We start from the raw sequence: 22,118 nt of genomic DNA on the forward strand, positions 1-22,118 counted from the left end.
TACGGTTTCGGGTTCTATTCCAGGTGAACACTAACGACAGAGGTGTTGCCATTTTAAAAAAAGTATTATCCATAATATCACTCTATTTCGCAAAGAGTATAGTAGGTAACATATATATAGCTATTTCGTACTTAACCAACATAGAACAATATAAAAATAAAACAACAGAATAAAAATACATACTGGACATTTATTTTCAAAATAAAATCCGCAATAAATACAAGTTGAATCAATTCGTGAATAATTATTTACAAAGCTAGTTTGTTAAATTATACATAGAATATAAAATTAGAATAACACGCCAATTAATATAACGGCCATCTTTATTAGTGTTGCCATATAAAGGTATCATTTATCTGTGCGTGCGGAGATGTGAGATTTAATTTTGAACAATATCTGTCATATTAACGATCTCGATAAATCGAGGAATCTATTTTTAAGACTAAATAATCGATAATTTTAATCGATATCAAGCTATGAGTCGCACAAGCAAAAATCTACATTCCATTTTTTCCGTGCTAATTATATAAAAACACATCACTTTTTTCGTGTTTTTATCTTGATTTTTCATTGATCAAACTTCTATGCGTCACGGAATGCGATCACAAGCACAAAAAATTTTCAAAGATCAATTTTAATCGATACACAAGTACTCGATAATTTTTGTGGATTAATTGTTCGGACTCAGATTCGAATCGATTTCAAAAAAAGAATCATCATCCTTAGTGTGACGTCACTAACGCACACATTCTAACACATCAATTTACCCACGACCGCATACACAGACACGAAACCCCGTAAAATTGCATTTATCTAAATCTCACAAGAATAGTGTCGCCATTTTTAATAGAGAAGTAAGCAAGATCTTTCATCGCATTATCCAAAGTTATTTCCGCGCCCTTCATTTGTTCATCTAACAAGTGGAGCGTCGGTGTGCCAGTGTTGCCAGCTTTAGAGAACAGTCTTTGCGCCAGTGTTAACAGTTTCTGTACCGCCATTGTCGAGGGGAATTTCTTTTTGAGTACTTTTCCGTTTTCGTCGCGTAGAATTATTTCTAAAAGTTGAGATGTAAGTGTCGTTGTTTTCGGTTGTTTCACTAGTAAGCTGTCATCTGGGATGCCGTATTCTGAAAAAGAAAATCATTCAATTTTAATATTTTAATTCTGCTGATTTTAAATTGATATACAGGTGAATTTTTCAAATAGGCCTTCAGGGCCAAATGTGAAACTATTAGAATTAGCGAAAAATGCCGAAAGGTTACCAGGCCGATTTTGATAAAAACTAAAACTGTATCATTCGTTTTTTAAAATATCTTTTTCCCCAGCTAGGAATCGAACGAGTTCATTTTGGAAAAAAAGCATCCTATATTATTGCACTATCGGATACCACCTGTACGGTACTGTACAGTACCACCCTGTATATTATTCTTGTAACTTTCACTTGACAAGGCCCTGTTTATTTACAGATATTGACATATTAAAAACGGCATAATATAGCTCGCCACGAAATAGCATCACACGTAAGTTACAAGGAAATTACTACTTTCGAAAAATCCTATTTTTACTTTTTACCACTTTTTGTTAAAAATAGAAATAGAAATAATTGTGTTGATGAGTATTTATGATTTCTTTAGTAAATAACTGTTTTCGCTGGTCAAACAAAATTTTGATTACTTTTCGGATTTCCTAATATAACTTTCATAGTATCATGTTCTCTAGTAATGTTGTAATTTCCTGTGTTATTGTAGTAATTTGTGTGTGTCTACTCACTATCAACGAGCTCCTGAAACCGACAGTGCTCCAGGTCGAAAGCGGCCTTGCGTATGGGATCGTACTGGGCTTGCTTCCACTCCGCTCCGTAACGTTTCAAATAGTCGTATTCTGCTCCACGCCGCAATTCCCGTGTAATTATAGATCCGTTTAGTTCCTGGGACATAGAATAAGTAAAAATAGAGTGTCAATGTAGTGCTAATTTTGTAGTCAAATTTGGGTTTTTATTCAGTTGAATTAGTAATCTATGTAAGCGACTTTTTTGCGAAAATAAATGTCTTAACCGTAATTTAAACGTGTACTTGCCATACTAAGTACAAAAACAGACTCCTTGTCTTGGCACAATGGGCATAATGACAAATTTTGAACTCCCCTGTAGGTACATATCTACTGATTCCAACAATCGTATTGTTTCGGCAATAAATTCAGTATTAACGGAAATATTAGCATATTTAGAACAAATATTGAATTAAGCGCAACGCTCACGGGTGTCATGGCGTCCGCGAGTGACGTCACGCTTTAATGTCCCATAGAAAAGTGCAAGCAATACGATGACAGGCTAAAAAAATGACGTCATTTCGCCCCGATTAGCGTTTTAGACAAGAAGATCGACTGCATTATTTTATACTTTTATTTTATTGAAAATATAATGAATCTTAAAGTTTTTATTAAAACTGGGCTATTTTTGATAATGCTTTCAAGATATTGTTTTTTAAAAAATCATTTATTCTTCGATTTTTTAATACTGTCATCATGCCCATTATATTAACAAAATACATTTAGTTAAATCCAAACGACTACAATCGACCATAAGTCAATCAGAACTGCATAGTTATCATAAACAATTATTTTTTAATTAGAATTCCATCAAGTGAAGAATTATTAAAAGAGTCTATTTGGGTAGTGTCATGGAAATTATCTCTGTTATGAGTGTCAAAATAACATTATTATTTTTAAAACTAAAAATCACGCTATAACAGTTATTGAAACTTAAAAACAATAATTGTTGCAATCTAGTAACTTTGCGATGAACTTTCTCTAAGGCGCTCGAACAATCTCGCCTCGAAAATCGTTAACCCTGAGGATGTTGATAAGGACAATGGTACAAAATTATTAAAATCGTGTATTGTCATCGGTTTGTGATAATTCTACAAAATTTTGAATTAAACTGAACGTTCAAAGTGGATTGAAATCGGGTTCAAAGATTCCGTTACTGTTACGTACATACATACATACAACCCAAGCTAATAAAAGCGTGTTAAAAACAAAATAAAAACTCAATTACCAATAGAGTGCCAATTTTTGCGATAATAAGCTGTGATCCGGTGTCATAGTCTTCGTTCTTTTGTACTGGGTTCTTCAAGAAATACAGCTTCTTCAGATTTTTCAGCTTATCCAATTCGCTCACAGAACGCCACTGGAAAATAAATAAATTTATTATTTATATTAAAAACAGTTTAAAAAAATACTTTTGTATGTCAATTTATTCTTCAAATTCATCTAAGAAAGCCATTTGATACCGATATCATATTGGTAACGAAAAAATGTTTGGTCCGCCATAAAGCGGCGTCCGCCATATTGGATTTAGAACGTCACTACATTAATCTTACATTCTAATAGAAACCGAACGCGTATGCAAAATTTCAGCTCAGTCCATTGGACTTAAATGGTATAAAATAATTTACGAAAGGAAAATGCCCATTCTTGGTACTGATTTTTCTCATGCGTCAAAACGAAAGTAATATTAAACAATTTTTTTTTGATTTTTTTACATAGTTTGTCGATCAGAATAGTTTCTTTGAACAGGGGATTCCATTTAAGATAAAATAAGACGAAATGTTAATTGTTGTTCTTAAAAATTAAAATGGCGGTATTTTATACTCGGAATTTTTATTTTAGGTTTTTAGGAGTATTTTAGGATTATGTTAGATTTTTTTACCTACTACCTTTAAAAGTAAATGGAATATGTTAATCGAACTACATTATAGGTACCTACTATCAGTTAAAACCGACCATCAATCTATCGTCGGATATTTTCGATTGTGAGGTTATGTAACATTTCGGTAAATAACTTTAGAACCCGGGTGCTGATCTAAAAAATAATGATTGGTGGTAGTAATAAATTAATTATACATCGTCCACAACAAGTTTCAATTTGATGCAACTCTGGACGGCGGTCCATACTTTCATGGGCATTGGTCCTTTGACACAGATTCGCGAAAGTGGTAGAAACCGTGTTCGTTTCCGGCGGCACCACCGCCACAGCTATATCTGCCTAAAACAGCAGTGTTAAGCGCTGCTGTGTTCTGGTTTGAAGGGTGTGGTAAGGACATACTTATCCATGGCATTCCAACTCCATCCTCAGGGCTAGTAACACATGTGTGATCAATTTCTAAATCAATTTCAAATCTAGTTCTATCTGAGGTTGATGACAGATAGCCATGGGCGGCAGTAGCCACTTATCAGTAGCCATCAGACTGCATGCCCATTTTCTACTTCAACATTATAAAAAAAAAACACAAACAAACCGGTCTGACGCGCAAAGGGTCCCGGGTTCGATCCCCGGCCAGACAGATATCTAAATGATGAGTTTAGCTTTCTGTTTCTGGGTCTGGGTGTTTGTGTATTTGTCTATGTGTGTGTCCATGGCACCTACGGCACAGGGAATCCTAGTGTGGGGCTGTGAGTGTAGAAAGCGTTTATTTTATTTTATTTTTTAAAGCAAAAAAGCAGTTACTCACATCCATAATCCTATTCCTGTTCAAAAACAGCACCTCCAATTTCTCAAACAGATCCACTTTAGCGTTACCGGGGTCATCATTAAACCTGATCTCTTCGATATAGCAATCATTCAAACTTAACACCTTCAGATTCTTCAATCTACCAAGCTTCATCACTTCGTACCACGAGTTGATTGGGTTCCCATCAAGTCGTAATACTGTTAAAGTTCTTAGAGTGTCCGGTGGTGTTATTTTCTTGATTCTGTTGTACGCTGCGATGATCTCGTTTACATTTGGCCAGAGGTGGGAGAGGGCTATGAGGTCCTGCCATTCGTAGTCGCAGACTGATATGTTCAGTTTCTCCAGGTTAGCAAAGTTGATTGACAGCTGGGCCAGGGTCTCTTCGGGCATATCGATTGCCATGCGGTTTTTGCTGTAACAAATAAAGGTTTATTTATTTATTTATTTATAAGACACACCTGTTGGTGTGTCTTATAAATGTGCATTACATACAAAATATATTATACAGACTTATTCTTATACACGTTGACTGGTATGCATGCCAGTTACAGGTGCGTACATCTTTGCTAATCTTAAATATAGACCTATATATAAAGCATAACATTAAAGTATATAGACCAAATAACTAATCTAAAGTATCAATAAAGTGAGATATTGTTCTGTAGATCATTTGCAGAAATGTGCGGTAAGCTTTTTTCTCATGAGTCGTGTATTAAGTTTTTTTTATTAATTTTGAAGGTGTGGTTCGACTCTAGAGCCATAGCTATTTCTACCTTATAGTATAATAGTACTGTTAAGTGCTACTATGTACTAGTTTGAAGAGTGTGGTAAGAGAGAGACACATATACATGGCATTACTGTATGCTCACTTGAGACTATAAAAAATTAGATTTTTTTTTTAATAAGAGTTGCTAAGGAGCATGTAGTGCACCTTTTTTGTTATATATAATATTTGAGTAGCAGATGAGCATGCAGTCCCCCTGATGGTAAGAGGCTACTGCCGCCCATGGATACCTGTAATCAACCCCAGATAAGATTAGATATTCCTACCGGAGACGACTACGGGTGCGCCGCTACCCCTGAGGTCTAAGCTGGAACGCCTCGGAAAAGTATGTCTCCCTTACCACACCCTTCAAATCAGAACACAGTAGCTCTTAACACTGCTGTTATTGGGCAGATATAGGTGTGGGTGGAACGCCGCTGGAGTTGAACCACAAAGGGTTCTACCACCTTCACCTAGTTTGATTTTATGAAACCACATACCTGACATCCAATTCGGTCAAATCGGGCAACTGAGCAGACAGTTGCACAATCTCGCGCCAGTTGGCGAACAAGTTGCGCGACACGTCCAGACTTCGCACGTGAGGACATAGTGCGGCCACATCACCAGCCTTACTCACGTTCTGGTCGTGAACGCACACTTCTAGAAGACGGTCGAATTTCCTGGAAAAAACAATATAAAATTGTTAACAAATATCTAAATATATATAACTCAAAGGTATAACCACTGGACGGATCGGGCTGAAATTTAGCATGCAGGTAGATGTTATGACGTAGGCATCCGCTCAGAAAGGATTTTGTTCAATTCTACCACCAAGGGGATAAAAGAGGGGATGAAAATATTACTTCGTAACGCGAGCGAAGCCGCGGGCAAAAGCTCGTAAGACTATAAATGGTAGTGTTCAGTTTTGTCTATGGTTCTACGTATTAATTATCTGTCGTTGGTATTAATTTTAATCTGTAGGATTAAAAGCATAGAGATTTATAGTTTGAAATAGTTCGTTGTAGTGTCGTTGTCGTCGTGTCGTTCGCGGTGGTGTATGCCGCCACCGGGATTTGTTTGTTCGAGAAGCTTCGGAGTCGTCGGTCGCGCTCGCGCATGTTTGTCGTTTTAGTTATACTCCGAAGTAGAAGCCACTATTCGTATTCGTAGCGTTTCCTTTAAATTCGCGTTAACTTCATTGTTCGCGGTGCAACGTGCTGTAAGATCGACGCCACGTGAGAAGAGGAAGAAGGTAGAGGTAACCGGTAGACCATTCCGAGGTAAGACTAGCTAGCTCGAGCTTAGGGTGAGTTGAAGGTGCCTTATACCTAGTACAAGAGGCTGCGCCCATCAGCAGCAGGTGAGTGCGTGACCCTATAGCACTTTGCATCTTAATTTTCGTATATACAGTCCACTTAACCTTCTTCGGGACACGGTCATCCTGTCCATCGAAGAGAGGAACATTCGGTTCCTTATTTGTTCTAACGGCCGCGGAAATCTTAATATTTTCGGTCTCGGAGCCGAATGCATAACATTTTTGGTCTTCGAGACGAATTCACCACATTTTTGGTTCTCCGAGCCGGAGTCACCACATTTTTGGTCACTTCGGCGGATCTTAATTGTTCCATCGTCCTAAACACCATTTTTGCTATTTTCCGTCGACCGAACATAACGAACATTGAAATTAATTTTATCGTGTCGTATTTCGCTAAAGGAACGAACATTTACGTAAAGTGGCTTCTATATTTGTCGTTTCGTGTCGTATTTCGTATTAGATTTGCTATTTTGTATTGCATTTCTATAAAATTTCGTAATTTTCGTTTTGTCGATTAACATTTTATGTTGAGGGTGGGTGTGATTCTTTACAACTCATCACTTTGTTAGTTGTACTTAGGTCCCGCCATCTTTGCGCTATTTTTATTAATAGTCGTTGGTTGTCAGTATTGCATTGCGCCATATTTATTTGTCGTCATATTGTCAATACTGTCAAATTGTATTAGACTTTGACGTATTATTGTGTCGAAGTCAGCTGTCAGTGACATTGCAATTATTTGCTATTGTTGTCGATTTCGTTAAGTTTATAAACTTATCAATTAATGACAATGTCTACTGGGAGCAACGAAAGTGGCGCAAGTGATGGGGACGTTAATAGGATTGCCCGGGATTACAGTATGATGCGATTGGAGTATATAGCGGGATCGGATATGACAGGCTGCGTTGAGGAGGACCTTAGGGAACTTTCAAATGAATTCCATAAAGCGCAAATAAATTTATTGCGTTCATTAAGTGCTGCCCAACGCCAGTCTGAAATTGGTGTAACTGCATCATTTGATACAAAATTTAGAAGTGTTTTGGCCCGTCTGCGGCATTTAAATAGTGACCGTCAGATAAAACAAGAAGTAGTTTCGGGTTTTGCTAAGCTGCCTAAAATTAACATTAAGCCATTCGATGGTAAGCTAGAAAATTGGTTATCTTTTAAACAATTATTTGAGTCGTTGATCCATAATAGAAATATTCCTAATGTGGAAAAGTTACATTACTTGTTAACTTGTGTCGAAAATAAAGCGTATGATTTAATCAGGAACTTTCCACTCACGGATGAAAATTATATAGACGCGTATGATACACTTAATAAATATTATAATAAGAAGCGCTATATAACGGCCTCCTATTATCAAAAGTTGTTGTCATGTGAGCCAGTGAAAACAAAATCAGCTGTAGAACTTGAGCGTGTTCATAGAACTTTTGTGGAGAATTTAAGTGTTTTGGAAAAGTTTGGATTACCAGATAAGAACTTCATGTTGTTCCATTTATTTTGGTCAAAATTAGATCGGGCCACAAAAGAATCATTTCAATTAGAATTTAATTCAGATGAGATACCAGAGTTCACTCAAGTTCAGGATTTTGTTGAGAAACAAGTTAGGGCATTAAGTGAGGTAACTCCGAACCCAATATTAAGTAATGTAGGAATATCAAAAGAACCGAAACCAAGTAACTTTAAAAAGTCCAAATCCTCATTTGTCGTGTCGGGAGTGACTTGTGACTTTTGTACTGGCCAACATAGTCTTTCATCATGTAAGAATTTTCTAAATTTAGATATAGATTCTCGATTTAAATTCATTAAAAATAAAAATCTTTGTATCCGTTGCTTTTCGAAAACTCATAGGGTAAAAACTTGTCGAGTCCCTATAAGTTGTGGTGTATGTGGGTGTTCACATAACACATTGTTACATTTTAAAAAATCGGTTACACCGTCCGCTGATAGCAATTCCCAACCTGATACTGAAGTTGTTAGTTCCATTAATAATAATGCACAACTGAGTAATATTGTTTTAACTTCTGTCGGTGGTAAAAGTACAATCTTGTTTTCTACAGCTAAGGTTCTTATAAAAGATAGTTGGGGAAACTTTCAACCTGTAAGGGTGTTGTTGGATTGTGCAAGCGCTTGCAACTTTATTTCGGTACCATGTGCAAAGCGCCTCGGGTTATGTATTAAAAACACTAAACAATCAATAAATGGAATCGGATCTTCTGTTGCTGAGTCTCGTGGTTCACTATGTTGTGAAATAAAATCCTATAACTCAAATAAAATCGATTTTAAGTTTGAAGCTTTTGTTTTGTCGTCGATATGTAGTGACCAACCTGCACATTTTGTTGATTTTTGTGGTTGGTCACATATTAGGAATTTACCTTTGGCTGATCCAGACTTCGCTCGTCCAGGGGCTATTGACATGCTATTGAATGCGGATATATTTGCTTCATCTCTCATACCTGGTCTGAGACGAGGGAGGCCGGGACAACCAAAGGCTCTAAATACTATATTTGGTTGGATTCTAATGGGTGAGTGTGAGGGAGATCACACACACAACTGTCGTAATAGTAAACAGAGTGATTGTTTTTTCGTCGATAACTCTTATTTATCAAATATAAAATTAGATAACACTTTAAAAAGATTCTGGGAAACAGAAGAGGTTCGCACTCCTGTCTGTAAAATCCTTTCGAAGGAGGATCAAGCCTGTGAAAATTATTTCACTAATAATTATAGTCGTAACGATGATGGTAGATTTGTGGTGCCTCTTCCATTCATGAATCCTGCAGTAAAGCCATCGTTCTCACATTCCCGTGAAATTGCTTTAAAAAGATTTCTCTCTCTCGAGCGAAGACTTAATATAAATGTTGAATTTAGAAATGCCTACGTTCGGTTCATGAATGAGTATGAGGTTGCCGGTCATATGGAGCAAGTGGATCCCCCGACTTCAAGCGTTGGGAAGTTTTATTATATCCCTCATCACGGAGTATTGCGACCAGATTCTGTTAGCACCCCACTTCGTACTGTGTTCGATGCAAGTTGTAGAGATGCTAATGGATTGTCTTTGAATGATACGCTACTTGCTGGGCCTAAACTGCAAACTAATATTTTCGATTTACTTATTCGGTTCCGTTGGCATGCTGTCGTTTTTACTGGTGACGTCAAACAGATGTATAGACAAATCTTGGTTTGTACAGATGACACCGAGTACCTACGCATTCTGTGGCGCCCATCTGCTGACGGTCCTATACGTGACTATAGGCTTCGCACGGTCACTTATGGCGTATCATCTGCACCGTTTCAGGCTCTTCGTGCGATCGCTCAACTAGCAGAAGACTCTACCCAAGAACTTCCGGCTGCCTCTACAGTTCTTAGTAGAGACATTTATGTCGATGATATCGTGTCGGGCGCTGACTCGGTAGAGCAAGCTCTACAATTGCGCTCGGAACTTACCAAAATTTTGTCGTCTGGTGGTTTCCATTTAAGAAAGTGGACATCTAATTGTAGTGAGTTTTTCGTTGATCTTCCATCTTCTGACTTATACTCAGAAGAATTTAAACATTTCGAAGAGATGTCAGACCTCTCCTTAAAAATTTTGGGACTTTTATGGCATCCGCAATCGGATGATTTTAGATTTCGTGTCGTCAACCCCGATGACTCTAGGTGCACCAAACGTACCATACTCTCCCATATTGCGCGGATTTATGACCCTTTGGGATTTCTAGCGCCGATTACGTTTTATGCTAAATATCTTATGCAACTTCTTTGGACTTCGGGAGTTTCATGGGACGATAATGTGCCACCTCACATTGCACACGAGTGGTTGCGATTTAAGTCTCAATTGTCGTCGTTAGTTTCGATTACCATTCCTCGGCGTATGGTAAATTCTTTCGTGTCGTTACAGTTGCATGGCTTCTGTGACGCTTCAGAACGTGGCTATTGTGCTGTCACATTCTTTCGTGTCGTTGAGGCGGATGGCTCTACATCCGTTCATTTTTGTTGCGCAAAGTCGAAAGTCGCGCCTTTGCGAAAATTGTCGATTCCAAGATTGGAACTTTTAGCTGCTGTCTTGTTATCTACTTTAATGGAATCAGTGGTAGAGGCTTTAAAACCATTTCATGCAGTTCAAGAACTTTACGCATGGTCTGACTCTACTGTCACTTTGGCTTGGATTAAATCTTGTCCATCCAAGTGGAAAACGTTTGTGGCGAATAGAGTCAGCCACATTCAGAGTAGAGTAGCTCCTGACCATTGGCGTCACGTGAGCTCTAGTTCGAATGCTGCTGATATTGGTTCTCGTGGTACGCTTCCAGCTGACGTCGTTGACTATTCCATGTGGTGGAAGGGCCCTTCATGGCTTGTAGAGCCAGAGAATGATTGGCCTTCTTCATTATCGGTAGAACAAGACACAGACTCTATCGCAGAAGAACAAAGGATTCTTAGCCTTCTGTCACCGGAAAAGGTGAATCTCGTTAGCGATTTGTTAAATCGTTTTTCGTCGCTCTCGAAAGTAAAGCGTGTTTTGTTATTTTGTTTTCGTTTCGCTCATAATTTGAGAAATTATAAAAATAAATTTGTCGGTGCATTACAGCCTTGTGAGCTACGTCAAGCTTTTGAGTTGCTCATAAAGCAAGCACAAGTAGAGTCGTTTTCGTTTGAATTGGTTTGTCTAAGTAAAGGTTCGCCTAATTCGCTACCCAAAGCCTTGCGTAAATTGTCTTCTTTCGTTGATGACGCGGGTATTTTGAGGGTGGGCGGTCGGTTAGCTAACGCTAATGTAGAGTTTACCGTTAGACATCCTATTCTTTTACCTCGTAATCATAGATTAACATTTCTTATTATCGATGAGTACCATAAGAAATTCATGCATCCTGGTGCTCCAACTCTACAAAACTTTTTCTCGCAAAATTTTTTGGATTCTCTTGCCTAAACGAGCTATTTGTTCCGTAGCTGTTGCTCGCTTTCGTGAGCGTGGTAAGAGAATCTAGAAGTTTTTTTTTTGTCATTTTCGTATACTAGTTACGTTTCAACGTAACTCTTTCTTGTCGTAGGTTATTAATTTGTGTCGTTTTCTTAAGTTAGTTACATTTTCACGTAAATCTTTCGTGTCGTAGTTCATAATCTGTGTCGTTTTCGAAATAGTTACGTTTTAACTTAACTCTTTCTTGTCGTAGGTTAAGTAATTTGTGTTTTATGTTTGTTGTTTTCGTAAATACGTAGTATTTAGGTGGGCGGTATGTTCAGTTTTGTCTATGGTTCTACGTATTAATTATCTGTCGTTGGTATTAATTTTAATCTGTAGGATTAAAAGCATAGAGATTTATAGTTTGAAATAGTTCGTTGTAGTGTCGTTGTCGTCGTGTCGTTCGCGGTGGTGTATGCCGCCACCGGGATTTGTTTGTTCGAGAAGCTTCGGAGTCGTCGGTCGCGCTCGCGCATGTTTGTCGTTTTAGTTATACTCCGAAGTAGAAGCCACTATTCGTATTCGTAGCGTTTCCTTTAAATTCGCGTTAACTTCATTGTTCGCGGTGCAACGTGCTGTAAGATCGACGCCACGTGAGAAGAGGAAGAAGGTAGAGGTAACCGGTAGACCATTCCGAGGTAAGACTAGCTAGCTCGAGCTTAGGGTGAGTTGAAGGTGCCTTATACCTAGTACAAGAGGCTGCGCCCATCAGCAGCAGGTGAGTGCGTGACCCTATAGCACTTTGCATCTTAATTTTCGTATATACAGTCCACTTAACCTTCTTCGGGACACGGTCATCCTGTCCATCGAAGAGAGGAACATTCGGTTCCTTATTTGTTCTAACGGCCGCGGAAATCTTAATATTTTCGGTCTCGGAGCCGAATGCATAACATTTTTGGTCTTCGAGACGAATTCACCACATTTTTGGCCATCGTGCCGGATGTATGCTTCACAGGTAGAACTGTCTGGTTTGATAAGGGAAGTACCACCGCTACATCTATTTCTAGCGTGAAGCAGCTGTTGTGGAGGAACACAGGACCACAGGAAGGAACTCATTTTCGGCCTCAAGAATGAAACCACATCTCTAAGGAGATTGTCACTAATGTTGATTAGCAAGAGTTACTTTCAGGTGGATTGCAAGCTCATTCGCTATCTAAATCTAATATAATGATGTTAAAAGTGTGTGTAGTCTAGCAATCCACATTTGGCCAGTAAAATGAATTATTCCTTAAATATTTATCTTCCTAAAAGCCCAATGAAGTAATGATGATATCATGATTATAAAATAAAAAATGATGACGATATCATCATTTCATCATTATTGATTAAGGAGGCATTTACAAGTTTGATACTAAAATTTTATGACATTGTAAGAAGATATTGTTCTAACTAGATACAAAATATTGCTATAAATCCTTCAATTATTATTTACTCACTGTTTCTGATGTATTTTCTCAAAGCCAACCATTTCAATGAAAGGTGCTCCCATCTCTCGCTTCCACTCGTTGATAACTGTCCTGCGATGCGCCGCAACTGTCTCATCCTAAAAAATGCAATGTATTTTAAAAACCCAGGAGATGCATCGGCGGCTGGCAATACTCTTATCCCAACTAACACCACAGGGATTATAGGAGCGGCTGAAAAACAGCGCTACTCGAATCTCTGATTCTGAGGCAGCAAGGCTGAGTCGAATTCCTTTTGCCGTGTTAATAATATTGTAAAATGTACATTTATTTTTTGTGTGTAACCTGTATTATTATGGCAAAAAACGTTTATTATTATTATTTTATTAGTACAGTATCTCATTACAAAAGATGTAAATAAATAATAAAATCCCCAAATCTTTATTTTAGCGATGTGATAAAGTATAATCTGGAGCTCCACAAAAGAAGCCTTATCATGATCATCATCATCATTTTAAGATTTCTCAGGTATACAGGTTTTCCTCATGATGTTTTCATTCACCGTTTAAGCGAATAATAATTAATTAAGCATAACTTTGAAAAATCAGAGTCTGGGATTTGAACCTCAGACCCCTCGATCAAGAGGCCGAGTTTCTTAACCACTAACATCACTGCATACCAACTCATGAGAAGTGTTAATTAAAAAAATAAAACCTGAATCGCCACTAATCTACATTTTAGCGTTTATGTGGTGAAGAATAATCTAGACCTCTAGAAAATAAAACATAACAAGTATTAAACCTACACCTTTAGAAATTTTAACCGCCCTTGTAACCTCCTACATGCTAGCATATACAATGGAATTCATCATAAACCAATTATTGGCCCACTGCTGGGCACCGGTCTCCTCTCAGAATGAGAAGGGTTAGGCCATAGTCCACCGCGCTGGCCAAGTGTGTATTTGTAGACATCACATAGTTTTGAGATATTTCTTTTTATAAATCTCTCAGGTGCATACCTATGCAGGTTTCCTCACAATGTTTTCCTTCAACATTTAAGCAAGTGATAATTAATTTCTAATACACACCTAATTTTGAAAAATCTGAGGTGTGTGTCTGGGATTTGAACCTCGGACAAGTTCCTTAACCGCTAGGCTATCACTGCTTTATAAAATGGAATTAGGACCGATCAAATTTTGAAAAAGAAATCGAAATTCATAAATAAATATTGATTACAAAACCACCATCCAGACCTTCCCTATATCATGTCAAAAATAAGTCAATCAACAACTCCCTCCACCCTATGGTCCTTACGTAACACCAGAATGACCTCTGACTTAATTTAATCCAAAGTGTTCAAGTTTTCAACAAATCTAAAGGTGAAGGTCTGCTTACTCAAGTTATATTAGCCGTGGGTGTGTGAGTCATAGCCTTCTATGTGTAAGCAATGTTTACAGTAACTGTCTTATATGTATGTTATATCTACATTGATCTAAAAAATTGTAGTGCAAGTTTGAGTATGCAATCCATCTGATGATAAGTAGTTACTGTTGATTATAAACATCCATAACAAACTTTTTTATAATAAAGAAGTAATTGACGACCATGCAGTCCACCTAATGGTAACCAACTACTGATGCCCATGGACATCTGTAATCAACCCCAGACAAGATTAGATTCCTATCTGAGGTTGGCCACAGATGCACCCCTGAGGACTAAGTTGAAATTCCTCAGAAAGATATGACACTTTTACCACAGCCTTCAAACCAGAACACAGCAACTTTTACTGCCTAATAACAATGCTGTTATCAAACAGAAATAGGTGAAACCATTCCTAAGGAGTAAAATGGTTGCCTCACACACCGTCAGTCACTAAGTCAGTCGTCATTCACACCCTTTTGTCAAGCACATGAACTGCTTTATGCTATAAATAGGTGTGGCAGATGTTCATACAATTCTGTTATTTGAAATTGGTTCCATATAACTATCAATTACCATCAGGTGGACTGCAAGCTTGTTTGCTGCCCCAATATTTTATAATATAAATATACACTTTACATTTATTTATATATGTTTTACTTTTTGTTTGTATGCTTACAAGGAGTCTTTGATACTCACCTATAAGTGATTATGCATTTATTGTTAACTGTATTCCTAGTTCTTAAGTTATGGTGGCGCATGTAAATGTAATAATCGATGGTGATTTTAATAAATAAATACCATTATGAACCTTCAGTGAAGAGCTAAGGTCTATGCTAAAGATTATGTTTGTAATAACAAGACAAAGAGGTCAGTAATAGGTAATCTGCACTTATCACCATATTGTTATTTATGTTTGGAATGGTATTTTATTTATATTATGAATACAATGAAAAAAATACCTCTCTATCACCGTAATACTTCTGAATCGCGTCAGCGCACGTCCTCATAGGGGCTATTTTATTTGGTCGAATAAACGACCCCGCGGCAGGTTTTGTCGTTTTAAAATATTGCACGTCGTCCACACAGCCATCATGTTTCCCGCGCTCAGCGTTGTCCCATTCCACTCCGTACCAAACACCTTTGTATCCCTGAACTTCCCCGATGTACTTCACTGTACCGAAATCGTCATTGCATTTTATTCGACTACCAACAAACACTTGGATCTCCCCATCTTCGACACCGTTGTGGCTGTCCATGGCACCGTTACAAAATTTCGGTATCAAATTAACAGGCATTGCGCCCACCATTATTTTTGTGTTTTCGAAAAAGGAACTGTTTATCAAAAGAAAAACAGACTGATTTCTATTCGGAATGCCCACGTCTGTCAAACTGACGGTGACGGCCTGGATTGGAATTGACCATTTTTATTTCATGATTGCCATATTTAACTGATTAATATTCATGATTATTCTCTCTTTATATCTGTATCCTATCGATTACTTCATTCTAAATTGGTAATTGAGATATTTTTACTCTTTTTTCACTTTATACCTAGTCAATCATAACAACTATAATAAATTACCACTTGTATTACGATAAGAAGAGTTGCCAGATTTTAAAATAAATGGTATGAGATTCTTCAATGAGTCATTATCTAGTAAATTCTAGTACAAAACGAACATAATAGATGGCGTAACAAGTATGAATTTGAAAGAACGACAGTGACGTCCCGAACCGGATTGGTCGACTTGATCGTCGTCGTCGTTGATGGGCAAAGCACACTGCACAGTATTATACGGCCAAGTATGGTGGTGCCTAAATAAGGACGAAAATGTTAATTTATATTTCCGGATATAATCTGAATGGCATACGGCTGTTTGGTGTTATGTGAAATTGTAGTTCGTCTCCGTTCTAAAACGCGTTTTATCGTATTATATTTGAACTAAAGCTGCGTTCATAGACATATATTTTTCGTGTTAACTACTCCGGGGACAGTGACTGCCGGTTCAGTGATATTTTTTTTAATTCACTCGTCTCGTTGCGGTGCTAGCGTCCTCTCGCTCTGTGCTTTCCGAAATAGGGGAGAGAATCGGAACGAAAAACCAAAAGTGCTTTTTGACAAAAATGGCTACCCCAAATGTGCCAGACGTGTACGCTAGTCGATAAAGAAATGTTCAAATGTGTCTGTGAAAATATGCAGTTTATAAGTGAACAATTGTTGCGTGGTGTGCAATAGTGCATAAGGATTGATTGCGACAAAGGATACGATCATCAAAATGAGGTACGTACAATATCAGGGTTCATCAAACTGCGGAGCTTTCGTAAGCAAAACAAATAAATAACGTTCTATCGGTTGCACGCGTTGTTCTATATTTAAACGGGGAATATTTACTGTATCCCGTGGTTGTGTTTTGTTTCACAGCGCGGGGTTTTGACCGACTTATAAACGTAAACAGTATGGGCCGACGTCGTCACGGCCGATCGATTTGTTGATTACGAACGTAATTACTGTGTTTTATGAATGACATTGCATAAAAAGTTCACGTAAACACGCGTGATAGATCTTCGTCTAGCCGAGACAGCGGAGACAGAGTTCTGTTTGCGTATGGTATTGATTTTCTCCACGCATTATTGTTGGGACCCCACACGTTGGTTTCGTGGGGTATATAATCTTGCCCCATTGTAAGCTCTCGAATAAGCTGTTTGCGACCGACCTTGAGTCTAAATTGGCTCCAAAACGTAATTTATTAGCACACATTTAGATTAACATGGGGATGCGTAATTTTTCTACGAATTGGGGTGACGGCACGGCAGAGGCAGACCCCTTCATGAGTTACTAATAAATTTGCTGCAAGTGACTAATATCGCGCCCCTTCGAATTCAAATAAGGAACACTTCATTTTTAATAAGAACGTACTTCACTATTATCAAGTTATGCCAGTAATTTCTTTGTTATTATCATGAATCACTACAGATAACTTATCTTTTCCATGATCCATGATTAATTTCTTGATAAAGTGAAGTGCATGCACCTGTATTTTCGTATATGATATGGAGCAGAGTATTTTTTTATGAGCTATAATTATCTTGTTCTTATCCATTAAAGTTCTACATTAATTAAATATGTAATAGTTAATGCCCTTATCATAAAATATACTTGTTAACAACTTGCACTATGAACTTGTATATTTGTATACAATGATAAAACATATTTACTATTAATAGTATTATAAGTGCAGATAGATACAATAGGTACTATATTGATATAAATTTGTCCAACTTGATAAGCAATATAAATTTAATTGCATGTAAAATGCAATTGAATACATAAATTTATTTATTATGAATGTTCGCTGAGTAGTTGAAAAACCATAATAGTAATTTAAATTTTGTGGAATTATTTTAATAACATAAATAGCTCATCAAATTTTGAAACAAAAAAATCTTGTATTAAATAATGTATAGAAAATATCAACTTAATTGCATGTTAAGTAGTTCAAATTTAACATACTAAATCCCGAAACATAAATAGGTACATAGTGAATTTAAATAAACACTTTTTTAACTAGAGAAAGTGTTAGAAAACCAAAATCCCAACTGCTTTAAATGATATCCCCTTTACTTCCACAATTTAGAAAAATCTAACAATATATCATAGGACAATATTCATAGAGTGTTTTAGGCTGTGGGGTGTGCCAAAGAATGAGACATACATACATAGGCTCCATAGATTAGTAAAGATATTTTGCCGCCTTGAAATTAAATGAAGCCACAAACGGCTTATTAGTAAGTTCTTTTTTTGAATTCTTGGAAAATAAAAACATTTTTAGAGAAAATTTACGAATAAACAACTAACACTGCGTAACTTACATAGTAAATAAATAATTATTTCAAATATTTTAGGGACATTTTAGCACAGAGACGTGGCAAAACTTTTTTACGCAACTATTTCAATTCTCAAAACTGGGTACATTTTCTTGTTAGGAGTGAGTAATCTTTACTAATCTATGATAGGCTCAATAAACATTACCCTCCACATTCCGGAAAAAAGATATTGAACTTTTTGGCCATTGTCCATTTACATTCATAAAAATGCTCTATAATGTTTCATAATAAATGAATCATAAACCATTATAAAAATATAAATCAAAATACCATTATTATAAAAAATATGCAATCACAATAGGAGGAAAATTTTAATAATCATAATGCATATTATTCATATTCAAAGTATTTATTATAATAGGAATTTCACATTATGTAAACGAAATTTGAACAGAAAAACAGTTTTACCACAAATGGAAATTATATATAACTCTATCAACGCACAGCCCAAACCACTGGACGGATCGGGCTGAAATTTGGCATGCAGGTAGATGTTACGATGAAGGCATCCGCTAAGAAAGGATTTTGATCAATTCTACCCCCAAGGGGATAAAATAGGGGATGAAAATATTACTTCGTAATGCGAGCGAAGACGCGGGCAAAAGCTCGTGGAAATTATAAGCGTAAATCACACTTGACACAAAACAAAAACACATCAAAACAGGAATAGTCACCAAAATTATATTATGAATCAAATATGTATGTCATGAATTTGGTATTTCAAAGTAAATTTACAAATAACGTTTCCATGAAATAATGCAATTAGTAGTTTCTCATCAGTCATTCTAATTAATTAGAGCTGCAAACACAATTAACCTATATTGTCGTAACATTGAAATTGTATTGTTGTGTTCATGTTGACATATTAAAGGGTAGGTTTTTATGGATAGGAATGTTTTTATATATCATAGATGTAGATATATCAAATCAAATCAATTTTTTTAAAATTCAAAATAGGTTCTTTACAGAGCACTTTTTAAACGATAGTAGCGCTTAACACTGCTGTTATAAGGCTGGAATAGGTATAGGGTTAGTGCCGACAAAGTGGTACCACAAAGGGTTTTACTTTTACCACCACTGAAATTATAATTATATATATATAATAGTGATCTTTCTTGTGCAAAAAAAACGAATGTTGTTGTTCTGTAAATAAGAGAATTTATTCTGTTAACTATGTTCTATGTACAATAATAAAACTAAAATGATATAAATGAATAAATAAATAAACAAACCTATAAATAGAGAAATGACATTTAACATATTTCATTGAAATTTTTATTTATAGAATAAATTAAAATAAACTTTTTCTTTACATATATTTTAAGTAACAAAGATTGTTTAGTTCCTTAGAAGTAGTGCATCTATATAGTGCACATATTTGTATTGTATTTGGCATTGGTGAAGGAGAACATCATGACGGAACCTCCTTACCTGAGAAATTAAAAAAAATATTCAAAAGTATGTGAAGTCTACCAATATGTACTTGGCCAGAGCGGTGGACTATCGCCTAATACTTCTCATTCTAAGAGGAGACTCGTGCCCATTAGTGGGTCAGTAATGGATTGATGATGATGTTGTTGGATTGATGTATATTTCGAAACATCTTATTACTAATTAGAAATAACTCTTGGATTTTTTTTTTCTCAACTTGTCTGGTTAATTATTATAGAAAATGTATATGGTTATAGGTCCATAGGTAGCAATGACCATTTAATACGATTATAATGCAGACTGAATACTTTTATGTTACTTTTGTCCTATTTATAAAAAGCAGCCTTCATTCTTCAACAAATAGTGCATTGCAGACAGTTAACTGTACTGTTTTTGTTGGCTATCGGAGTCAGTTATTCCATTTTAGGGTTCCATACCCAAAGAACCCCGTTTTAGTCCGCGCCAAACTGTTAGTCCGCTCTAAAGCTGTTGCGCGCAGGTGTAATCAGAGAGCCAATGAGGTCGAACACAACTACAAGCATATATTCCGCAGTAACAGTAAGGACACACTAACGCAGTTATGATCCCACGAGCGAGAGCGGGCAGCGTACGGGTGCCGGGTGGTCCCGCACTGTCTTCGTCCCGCTGATATCTACAATTTGCTGTTGCGACGCGACTCATTTCTATATTCAGAGCGGACTAGCAGCCTGACGCGAACTATACTACGGCTTCATTGTCTCTGCCGGTCCATCTGTGACAGGGCTGTCAGAGTCAGTTATTCCATTTTGGGGTTCTGTACCCAAAGGGTAAAAATGGAAGCTTATTACTATGCCTCCTCTGTCCCTCGGTCTGTCTGTCTGTTACGATGTTCTATCTCGTGAACCGTAATAGGTAGACACTTGAAATTTTAACAGAGCAAATATAATGGTGGCTGCTGTAACAACAAATACTAAAAATATAAAAAATCTTGAAATTAAATGCGGGTTGCCATATACAAAACAACAATTCGCGCCCTTTACGCTATATCTATTAAACGGTTCAAGGTTAAAGTAAAATATATTATCTGTACAATTTAAATTTCGTGCCTTCCATCTAATGTCTTTTTCATTATCTGTGACACCTGTCTATTGTTCTCTCTACTCTGCGGAACATTGTAAAGTAAATGTGTAAATTTAAAAGTAATCCATTAAAATCTAATTAATCTACAATTCAGTCATTTAATTGTATCAAACCGTTATAGGTAGTCAGTTCAAAATTTACCAATAATACCAATTTACTTTTGTCTTAAAAAATACTAAAATTAAAAACAAATGAAATTTAGTGGTACAGAACCCTGTGTGTTCGAGTTCGATTCGCACTTGGCCAATTTCGTTAAATACTTTTAAGTTATTGGTATGACAAGTTCTGTAGAAGGTCGTCAATCCTATGATATTTAGTTTTTGTGCCCAAAGACATTTGGTTCTCACAAAACCTGTCAATCCTATAACTGGTTGTTCAAGGCTGTTTCATTCATGTTTAAACATGGGCTTATGCTTCTTTATACCGAAATAAATTCAAAAGTTGGTAAATTGAAGATAATGATGGTTGAAAACAACTAGAAATAAGTCGAGTTTTGAGTCTGTCGGTTATTTTAATTTTTATCTCTAAAGTAATTCTGCCTTTCACCTATTTAGCAAAACGACCAATGATCTAAACGTCCTTTAAACAATACGTCTAATAAACAATTATTATTGTCTTTAAATTAAAACATCCAACTTATAAAAGATTTATGTAGCAGAATGTTTAAATGCAAATGCACAAACGGATAAAGCTAGGCCCGTTTTAAGAAATCCCGATGCCCCTGGGTACACAAGAAGTGGGTCATCCTGGGGAAGACAGAGAAATTGTGTAAGAAAAATGAAAACCGAACCCCTGAATACCCTGAATGATCAACATTTCAGTTTAAAAACGTTGATCGTAATTCTAAGTATAAGCGAAAATATTGGCTTTTCGGGGCCCCTTGGCATGGGTCCCTTGTGTAAAGACGGAATAAAGATAAACCATGAAACATAATATGATTCGCATTAAAACGTTCGTGTCGTATCACTTATATCGTGCGATGTTGCAATAGTATTAGCTTCCGTTCTAACGCCGGTATCAAACACTTATCTGAAGGGCCCGCATCCTCATGACGTCACTTTTTCGACCTCCAATCTCTTAAAGGGGTTAGTCGAAGTTAGGGGCCAAATAATTTAGAATTTTACTCCTTTTTAAAATTTGTATTTTTTTGTTTAAGAGCAGACGAAATTGAAGATGACTTGTTAGTAAGTTCTCGTTGTCGCATATAAGAGTTATTAAGTTCAAATAAGATGGTGTTCAATGTGAGGTCCACTATATATGACAGCAAAAAAATTAATATATATATTTTTTTAAATTCAAAATAGGTTCTTTACA

At 36.6% G+C, this 22,118-nt stretch overlaps 2 protein-coding genes across 2 annotated transcripts in view; one reads left to right on the top strand and one right to left on the bottom strand.

Moving 5' to 3' along the window:
* Positions 1 to 170: 170 nt before the first annotated feature.
* Positions 171 to 15,782, bottom strand: Tbce (Tubulin-binding cofactor E). The gene is made up of 7 exons (XM_073077910.1): positions 15,329 to 15,782; positions 12,982 to 13,088; positions 5,774 to 5,953; positions 4,511 to 4,922; positions 3,055 to 3,186; positions 1,770 to 1,926; positions 171 to 1,126 (listed from the first exon to the last, which is right to left on the bottom strand). The coding sequence occupies exons 1-7, from the start codon at positions 15,674 to 15,676 to the stop codon at positions 810 to 812; spliced, it is 1,653 nt and encodes a 550-aa protein (XP_072934011.1). The 5' UTR covers positions 15,677 to 15,782; the 3' UTR covers positions 171 to 809.
* Positions 15,783 to 16,109: 327 nt separating this feature from the next.
* Positions 16,110 to 22,118, top strand: part of ena (ENAH actin regulator enabled) — a 92,553-nt gene continuing 86,544 nt past the window's right edge. The window contains exon 1 of the mRNA XM_073077909.1: positions 16,110 to 16,650. Within this exon, the coding sequence (XP_072934010.1) occupies positions 16,646 to 16,650 (5 nt within the window). The 5' untranslated portion in view covers positions 16,110 to 16,645. The remainder of the gene's footprint in view (positions 16,651 to 22,118) is intronic.

The sequence above is a fragment of the Epargyreus clarus genome, unplaced genomic scaffold, assembly GCF_041222505.1.
Source record: "Epargyreus clarus isolate Ecla_fem2 unplaced genomic scaffold, WU_Ecla_fem_2.2 ptg000011l, whole genome shotgun sequence".
NCBI lineage: Eukaryota > Metazoa > Arthropoda > Insecta > Lepidoptera > Hesperiidae > Epargyreus > Epargyreus clarus.

What these genes read in the sequence shown, in the direction of transcription:
- Tbce (XM_073077910.1), bottom strand. Translation starts at nt 15,676, where the DNA reads ATGGTGGGCGCAATGCCTGTTAATTTGATACCGAAATTTTGTAACGGT. An exon ending in AGTATTACGGTGATAGAGAG is followed by an intron (nt 13,089 to 15,328) that starts GTATTTTTTTCA and finishes TGCATTTTTTAG; the next exon opens with GATGAGACAGTTGCGGCGCA. An exon ending in TTGACCGAATTGGATGTCAG is followed by an intron (nt 4,923 to 5,773) that starts GTATGTGGTTTC and finishes TATTTGTTACAG; the next exon opens with CAAAAACCGCATGGCAATCG.